At 37.3% G+C, this 9,859-nt stretch overlaps 1 protein-coding gene across 1 annotated transcript in view; it reads left to right on the top strand.

Moving 5' to 3' along the window:
- Window positions 1-9,859, top strand: part of KIAA1324L (KIAA1324-like ortholog) — a 215,538-nt gene that overhangs the window by 165,199 nt on the left and 40,480 nt on the right. Inside the window, exons 16-18 of the mRNA XM_006834333.1 lie at window positions 1,834-2,023; window positions 3,311-3,407; window positions 4,425-4,526. Of these exons, the coding sequence (XP_006834396.1) occupies window positions 1,834-2,023; window positions 3,311-3,407; window positions 4,425-4,526 (389 nt within the window). The remainder of the gene's footprint in view (window positions 1-1,833; window positions 2,024-3,310; window positions 3,408-4,424; window positions 4,527-9,859) is intronic.

Here is a 9,859-nt window from a genome sequence, read left to right on the forward strand (position 1 = left end):
TTTGGTTCTGTAATGAAAACCTCTTGGAAAGAATTCAATTAGGCTAGTATTGTTAGATACACTAAGAAAGAGAATTATTTATACTTTCTTTTCTTTCATTAGTGCAATTTCTACATCTGTGACCAACAAAATAATGCATAAAGTCAAATTGAACTGCAAAGTCAGCAGATCAGCCTTACCAGCATCTCCCGGAATCTCTAAACACGGTCGCTATGAGTTAGAACTAACTTGTCGGAACTTAACAACAGAAGCATTTTCTTCTACATTTCTTTATAGCAGGCTTAGTTTACAGTGGTGCTGCAATATATTTGTTGTTGTTGTTAGGTGCCTTCAAGTCTGTTTTGACTCAGTGACCTTGTGCATCTCAAAATGAAACAGTGCCTGGTCCTGTGCCTTCCTCACAATCATTGCTATATTTGAGACCATTGTTGCTGCGGCTGTGTCTGTCTGTCTCATTGGGCTTCTTCCTTTTTATTGCTGACCTACTTTACCAAATGTGTTCTTCTCCAGCAGCTGGTGCCTCCTGATAACATGTCCAAAGTTTGTGAGATATTGTGTCTCCATTATTGCTTTTAAGGTATATTTTGGCTGTACTTCTTCCAAGACAGATTTGTTTGTCTTCAGAGAAAGACAAAAACATAAATAACAGATGTTGATTTTTCTTCATTCTTTAGTCTTTCCCATTAAATGTCCAACTTTTACATGCATATGAGGTCATTGAAAATAATCATGACTTGGGTCAGGGTCATCTTATTTGCTCTTGAACACTTTAAAAAGATCTTATGTAACAGGTTTGCTCAATGCAATAAAGTCATTTGATTTCTTAACTGCTGCTTCCATAGACATATGATAGTGGATCCAAGAAAAATGAATGAATTCTTTGACAACTTCAATGTGTTCTCCATTGATCATGATGATGTTTATTGGTCCAATTGCAAAGATTTAAGCATGTGCTGTATTTAAATGGAGTTCCCACATGGCACAAATGGTTAAGCATTCAAATACTAACCAGAAAGTTTATGTGTCAAACCTACCAGATACAACTAAGAAGAAAAGTCTAGCAATCTGCTTCTAAAAGGTCACAACCTTAAAACCCCAACAGAGAACAGTGTACTCTGGCACTCATGGGGTCACAATGAGTCTGAATCACCTTGATGACAGCAGCAGCATATTGAAACAGTCTTCCAATTTTTATAGATTATACCTTCCAACTACCCTACAGATGTTTTTAAAAGTAACCCCTGTATTCATTCCTTCAACATATTGTGTGGTTGAACAGATACACATCATCATTGAATTAACGAATAGAGCAATTAAGAAACTTGCAGTGGTCAGCAGTGTAGAACTCAGATGTCATCTTGGGATTTTGTTACAATATGACTTACATTTTCTTCTTCAGACAACAAATTACCTTTCTGCCATATAAAACAGTAGGAAGAGCAAATCTTTTGCCTTAAATTAAATCTTCACCAGCAGTTTTCTAATCTCTTTGTATGCATTGTTGTTCTTGAATTGAGGATTTTATAGATGGTGTTTATTTTCTTAAATTAGATAGCTTTCATTTAGCATAGCTGATGCTGTGGTCAGGAGAATTATGAGCCTTGAATTATCCTATTAATTATAATGCAATCGCTCTGAACCCTGGTGAATGTTGGAATTGTCTGGGGAGCTTTTAAAAAATACTGGTACCTGGGCCCCACACCAGATCATCTCATTCAAAATCTCTAGTGTGAGGAGAGAATCACTGTTCTATCAGAATTTCTAGCTTGTTGAGATTTATATTTAGTGACCAACTTCCAATGAAACCTCTCCTTTATGATGTTCTTTTCCTAGGGTAAGAAGATGGCTCTCTGTACCAACAACATAACAGATTTTACAGTAAAGGAAATGGTTGGAAAGTCAGATGATTACACAAATTTGGTAGGTGCATTTGTATGCCAATCAACTATTATTCCTTCTGAAAGTAAGGGTTTCCGAGCAGCTTTATCATCACAGTCCATCATTCTGGCAGATACATTTTTAGGTAAGTTTTCTTTGGCTTACATATGCATGTATATATATATACTTATTTATTTCAAAATGATGTTACTGAAAAATTGTGACTGTATTGGTGTTTACCACAGATGATTAAGACCCACAGATAACTCTAAATTATGATTTTATTAACAGGACTAAAAGGTTCCCTACAACTGGGATCTATTAATGAATCTCAGTGAGTTTAAGAAACTTCCCAATTTAAATATTAACTCATATGTGAGATGACATTTTTCTAAAGAGTGGGTCTATATCTTTCAATTGATTGTTTAGGAATTTAAGAGGCAACATAGTTTTACAAACCAAGTTTAAAAAAAATCAAAACAGTATACAAACACATTCCAAATAATAATTTCTGACAAGAGTTCTCATCATCTTTTTTCTTATACCAGAAGTAAATCGGTGACAAGTAGCAAAGCTGAGAGTTCTATGATGTATTCCCCATTTCCCTTTTGCTTTTTTTTTTGTTGTTGTTCTGGAAGGTACAGGGAAGGTTTAAGAGGAATATTGGCTTGTAATTAGATTTTTTTAGGGATCAGTAACATTAAAATATCTAGGATAGGTGTTATAAGTCTGTGGTTTCAACAAGTTTTTGAGATGAAATGATTTCCATTGTGCGACCAGATTTGAGAATCATTGCCTAGATGCCAGAGGAATTTAGCTTAAGCTTTCAGCACGTTGGCCAGTTACAAGTTTTGCACCCTCAAAACTCTGGTGTCAGAAGCAATGGATGCCCATATTGCTTGCACTTTGGCTCTACCACCATTTTATCTATAAGAGATGGGACAAACATGCTTTTCTTGTGTTAAGCAAATTTTGAAGTTAGATTCTAGAAGTTATTACAGCCTTTAAATTTTTGTTTTATCAAATAATGTCTTTACTGAATGTGAGTAAATAAAGTTCTATTAGTAAAGTAGTATATATTCATTGGACAAAAGTCAGAGGTGAAGAATTTTAATAGTAGATTTTGAAATGTTAGAACTGGAAGAGACTTTAAACATAATCTAAATTACTGTAAACATTTTACATATTCAGAAAATAAGACCCAGGGAAGTGAAGTGACTAAAGCAAAATTAGAAAGCCAGAAAGTACAGTATTTCTCTTTCATCCTGGAAACTTTAGGAACATTTTATTGTTGCTTTAAATACATTGGTTTTATATAATGTTTCTGGTAAAATGACATTAATCAAAATAAAATTTTGTTCAGACATACAGAGACTAAATAACCCTAATTTTCCCATATTGCTTAATAGTTTCTTTTTTAATTGTCATCTAGGAGTGACAGTTGAGACAGCATTGCATAATATTAATATAAAAGAAGACATGTTCCCAGTTACACCAAGTCAAATACCAGATGTGCATTTCTTTTATAAGTAAGTGAAGATATCTCCTTTTATCATCTTTATTTTAAAATTCAAAAGGAACTTATGCATATATAGATTTTATTTCTTTTATGGATTGTGTGTTCTTAGCAACAGGAAAAGTATATGAAGGGGCATCAAAAAGTTCATGGAAAAAATCCATGTTTTCAAATTCCATTTTTCCATGAATTTTTTGAAGCTCCCTCCTGTTATTATGTCACCTCAGAGTGCCTAGTATAGCAGCTTTCTTTTTGTTGTTGTTAGGTGCCATCAAGTCCATTCATGGTGACCCTATTCACAACAGAAATAAACATTGCCACATCCCACACCATCCTCCCAATTGTTATGTTTGAGCCAATTGTTGCTGCCATATATCAGTCCACCTTAGTGGGACTCTTGTCTTTTTCACTGACCCTTCACTTTACCATGCATGAAGTCCATCTCCAGGGACTAGCCCTTCGTGACAACATATCCAAAATATGAGCTATAAAGTCTCATCATCTTCTCATCTAAGGAGCATTCTGTCTGTAATTCTTTCAAGACAGATTTATTTTTTTTCTTCTAGTAGCTTGTACTTGATAGAAAATCAGTAATTGGTTCTTAAATGAAAGATAGTAAAAAATAGGAAGTTTGGAATATTCTGAAAGCCTTATATAATTTTTCTCAAATATATATAAAAGCTTTTAAATTAGGCTATACAGTGACTTTATTGTCTGGGCAGTAATTGTAACTGGTAAACCAACATAGCAGCCTAACTAGATACTACCTGTTTCCTTTAAATTTTTTTTTTTTTTATTACTATGATAGCTATACATATTGATGACTGCTTATCACTTTCCTGAGAAAGTAATCAACTTTTCAAAGGCAATGAAATAAAATGAGCTCAATTTTATTACACTTATAAATTAGTGAACTTTAATGATTTTATCATTGACTCCTACAACATAATAACAATTGCATGTACAATATTTTTTGTCTTTGTGATCTGTGTCCTATCTGTTTTGTGAAATATCCTCTGCCTTACAATAGGTCTTCTACAGCTACCACATCTTGTACTAATGGTCGGTCAACTGCTGTGAAAATGAGGTGTAACCCTAATAAACCTGGAGCAGGAATGATTTCAGTCCCCAGGTATTCTTATGTGTATATGGTTATTCCATACTTATTATAAAGATGCCCAGAATTTTATATTATTTTCAAGCATTAACTTTTATGCATGTAAGAATTTATAGGTTTTTGTTGGAGGGATATGCTACATTTCTATTAACAAGGATTGATCCTTTCTCAATCACAATACTTCCCAGCCTCCTTAATGACATTTTCTCATCTTGTTGGTCTCAAGAGTCCAATTTTCTTGAAAATTGTTCAAGTAATACTCAATTAACTATAATAATTTGTATTCTTGTATGTATTCTTACTGTTTAGCCTTCATTTCTTTGAGACCTGGACTAGGACTTTCTTGAGCTACCATACTGGATCTACAGTAGATAGCTGGGTTATCTAGACTAAGTAGTCTAATGTCTGAGTCATAGTTTCTCTATAAGGAGAGGGGAGGGAATCCAGGGTAGATAATTTGTGTGATTTATTTCTAACTCTTCAGTTTTCTGATTAATGGTGTTGGAATTAGTAGACAGCTCATCTAATTGATTGTGATTGAGGCAACAAGTCTCCACAGTCTAGATGTGATGAATGTGGTCTAATATAGGTCAATGAAAAAGAGGAAGACCTCCAATGAGATGGATTGACACAGTGGTAACATCAATGGGCTCAAATGTAACAATAACTGTGAAAATGGTGCAGGACCAGGCACTGTTTCATTCTGTTGTGCATAGTCTCTATGAGTGAGGACCAACCTGATTACACCTAATAGCCACATAGAGAGCCTTGGTGTGGTGTTGTAGGATAAGCACTGGACTAGTAACTGCAGGGTCCACAGTTCAAACCCACCAGCCTCTCTTGGAAAACCTATATAGCATTGCTGTGAGTCAGAACCACTTGATGGCACAACAACAACAACAGTATGTGTAAGTGGAGGTCCTGCTATGACACTGTAGCACTGAACTGCTACCCTATTAGCAAAGTTGGTGGTTCAGCCCACCACCTACTCCTTGGAAACACTATACAGGGTCACTGTAAGTCAGAACTTACTTGGCAGCAATTAACAACAACAACAATGACATATGAGCAGCTGAGAACACTAGAGGAGATTAAGCAACTTCATTGACACAGAATTATCAACTTAATGTCAAGGCTGCCTTTGTAACATGGGACACTTATATGCCTCTTCATTTTTATTTTTCACAGTTCTTTATTACTTAGTAGTATATTGTTCTAATTGTTTGCATTGAAGTTCTATTGGATTATAGTTTTACTTACAGATTTTTCTCTATCAAAACACAAAAAGTATATATATATACATATATTTTTAAAATGAACTGACTTTAATTATGTGGTTGAGAGTTTCACAGTGTCCCTCGGGAGATTTTAAGGGCTCTGTCTTATGTCACCAGGAGAAGAAATCAGTGATCTAAGAATTTTTGTGTATCTTAAAATTAATTACAGTGGTAATACAGTATTTTCAGGTTGTTTAGATGCAACGGCACGCTGACATTCACCTCTTACCAGCTGTGTTTCTCTGGTTCTCATAAACCTATGAATTCATTTATCTTTTCACCTGTTCTTGGTAAGAGAATCCTATGATTAGAGGAGTATAAAATAAAAAATAATAGCCATCAGTGCAAGAAATAAGGAGCCAGAGGCTCAAAGGCATCACCATGAAGGATCCTCTGTCAGTGACAGGCTGGAGATAGCAGACCAGGACCCTGTGGTTTGCATCTATGACAGAAAACCACATTTAAGCAAAGTTGTATTCTGAGATCCCAGCAATAAAAGCACAAATATTTCACCATTCTCCAATATTCCACCGTAGAGATTTGAAGGTTCGTGTTTTGAATCTAGCTGACCTCTCTTTGACTGGCCTTCAGGAGTCTACCTGGATGACCTCGAGGTCTCACATTCTCTGACTCAACCAGATAATGTTACTAGAGACCAGGCCTGCCCTTTAGAAAGCGTATCACTCTATCAGACTCTTCCAAAGTAGGTTCTGATGCTTTAAAGTGAAATATAGAAGATAGTCTCATGGTCCTAACTATGGCATCTAGGAACAGATTTTTTATTTCTTGTGAATAGTGGGAAAGATAAGTTTTGTTTTGTTTTTGCCATCAGCAGTCTGCTGCTTAGGGAACATGACTGTCTTTGACAAGTGTGATAGTTAAGGTTTTATGTCAGCTTGGCTGGAATAGGATTCTCAAGATTCCCTGCAGCATACTACCTTGAAGTGTCTGTTTTAAAAATAGATTTGTGGGCTTTCCCTACAAAATCTTTGCATATTGAACCTAGGAGTATTAATTTAAAAAAACAAAACAAAAACAAAGTAAAGCACATATTAAAATTTGAGAACTATTACTCTTAATGTACATTTTGGAGATTTGGCTTTCTTTCTGAGATAGATTCTATGAAATTTGTTCTGCAATTTGGTATTCTGGAAAGCTACTTTAAGATGTTGTGTTCTGCAGGTTGGGATCCTTCAACCATGTTTTGATCAAACTTCACCTATGGTAGTTAGAGAGTCCCTGGGTGGTACAAATGGTGAACATGTTCAGCTGCTCACCAAAAGACTAGCAGTGAGTCAACCCAGAGTTACCCTGGAAGAAAGGGCGAGTGACCTACTTTAGAAAAGTCATCTACTGAAACCCTATGGAACATAGTGCTACTGTGACCTGTGGGCTTTTCCACAAGTTGGAATTAACTCCATAGTAAATTGTAGCTGGCATAATTATGATGTACACGCACTTAGAGGGCCTCTATGGTATGGCATAATGGGTTAATGAGCCAGACTGCAAAGCTGTTTGAACTGCAAGGTCGGCAGTTCAAGCTCACCAGCCATTCCTCGGAAACCCTATATAGGGTCACTATGGGTCGGCACTGACTCGATGGCACTTCATAACAACAACAACACCAACAAGGGAACTGTTCAGACTCTTGGTGTGGTGCTGTAGGATAAGCACTTGACCACAAGGTTGGTTTGAATCACAAGGCCAGTGGTTCAAACTCATCAGGCATTTCTTGGAAACACTATACAGGGTCACTATGGGTCATAACTGACTCAATGGCACTTTACAACAACAGCAGGGAACTATTCACATCTCATAACCTAAATGTATTCTTGAATCAGTTTCCCATCAGAGCACAAGGGGGAGCTCAAAGATCAGAACATGGAACACAGGAGTTTTATCTAGAATCATTACAATTTTTTTTTTAGCTGAAGGACTGATTGAAGATTTCCCACTAATACTAAATGAATGTTAATCAAGTCAAAAGGCTACTTTTGAAGCAGACTTACTGTGCATGATTTGTTTTTTTTTTACTTTAAAATCTTGAGGGGAGAATGGGAGTTTCAGTGAGAAGTGTCATGGGCCAACTGCAAAAATCTCTGAGGGGAGGCTCTGACAGTTAGAAAGGGATGTCACCCTTCCGTGGCCAAGAATCTTAGCCACCCAGGCAAAGGTGACTTTGGCAGCAGTGATGTTGGTGGAGGCTCTGTATTCTTAGTGACCTGGGAAAATGTCCCAAACTCCCAAGTCCTGGGAAAATGAGAATCTTATAACTGAAAGTAAAAGAGGCAGAAAGAAAGAATTATGTGTTCTCTGTATGTCTCAGGTGAAATAGAGAGGGAAGCCAAATTATCTAGAGTACCTATTAATCTGCAATTAGCACAGCTAACCTGTCCATTTGGTTGAGCAGCTGTAGTTGGTTTCTGGTTTCACTAAGTGTCTGGAGGATGTGAGACAATTTAAGTAAAAAGTCATCAGCATGATGTAGATGAAATTTGAGAGTTGCAGTACTCTGGTAGTGTAGTGGTTACGAATCGGGCTGCGAACCTTAAGGCCAGCAGTTCGAAACTACCAGCTATTCCACGGGAGAAAGATGAGGCTTCCTGCTCCCATAAAGATTTACAGCCTCGGAAACCCTGTACAGGGTCGCTATGGGTCGGAACCAACTCGAAGGCACATAACAACAACACAACAACAAGTACACTTTTAAGATCATCTAGTACAGTTTCTACTTTCAGTAGCAAATAAACTTCTAATATAACAAACCACTGTTGTTGTGTGCTTTCGAGTCAGTTCCAACCCACAGTGACATTGTATAGTTTCTGAGGAATGGTTGGAAACTTGAACTGCCAACCTTACCATTCAAACTGAATTTGCAGTCCAGTACAATAACTTACAGCACCACACTAGAACTCCCATATTCTTCTTAAATAGAGGCCCTTCCAATTTCCTCTTTTTTCCCTTAAGAACAAGGCAGATAGGAGAAGATTTAGGCAGATTTGCATGGACTAAATGGAACAGAGGTAAATACTGATGTATACTCAACCTTGGAACAAAAGGATTCAGTGATACAGGGATTGAGGCGTAGTCTGAATGGGTAAAAGAGGGGAAGTAATGTTAAGATGCTTGACTGTCTTACAAATCTTGCTTTCCCTAGTCTATTATTGTAAAATAGACATTTGAGAGGGAGAGAAAGGAAGAGCCAGAACCATGAATATAGAAAGCTTGTAAGCCAGTCTTCAGCCTATAACTGGAACTTGCCCAATGAAAGAGACTTCCTGTGGAGCCGTTGTAGTATATAAGACCTAAGGTAGAATACTGATACCCATCCAGAATCTTCTGAGGTGGGAGATTTCCACTTGTAAAGACAAGCAGACCAGCCTGGAGCAGTGAGGGGAACAGAAGATACTTCTTGAAAGAAAGACCAGCAGGAAAAATCAAAAACAAAAATGGCAGTCTGATTGACTACTACAAGAACAAGCAAATTGTTCACTGGGGAACCATCAAGGCAAGCAATCAAGTCTCTTCAGGGCAAACCACTTCCCAAGACTGAAACTCAAAGGGAGTACACAAGCAGGCATGTAATCTTGCTGGCGACAATGTTGGTGTACCGATGAGGGGAAATGTTGGAAAAGCAGCAATGAAGATATGGGCTGAGTAGGACTACATTCAATAGACTCCTGTCAACCTAGAGTGAGACCTGGTTGGCCAGCAGTATGGTGAGACGTGGGCACTCCTGAGCCCATGGACAGTGACATAGCCACAGAGTGGCTTCACTAGAGCAGAGAGTGAAGCATCTAGCTGATATGAAGTGAGGGGAGATGCACAAGACACCCATACTTGCAGATAGTATCCATTTGACCTAACTTCAATGGTTGGATGGTCAGAACTTCACTAGAGGAAGAAAGAAGAGAGAAAAAAAAAAGTGTTGTTGTTGTTAGGTGCTATCGATTCAATACTGACCTATAGTGGCCTTATGTACAGCAGAATGAAACACTGCATGATCCTAGACCAACCTCACTACTGTTGCCACGCTTGAGCCCGTAGATGCTGCCACTTGGCCAATCCATC

The sequence above is a fragment of the Chrysochloris asiatica genome, unplaced genomic scaffold (assembly GCF_000296735.1).
Source record: "Chrysochloris asiatica unplaced genomic scaffold, ChrAsi1.0 scaffold00010, whole genome shotgun sequence".
NCBI lineage: Eukaryota > Metazoa > Chordata > Mammalia > Afrosoricida > Chrysochloridae > Chrysochloris > Chrysochloris asiatica.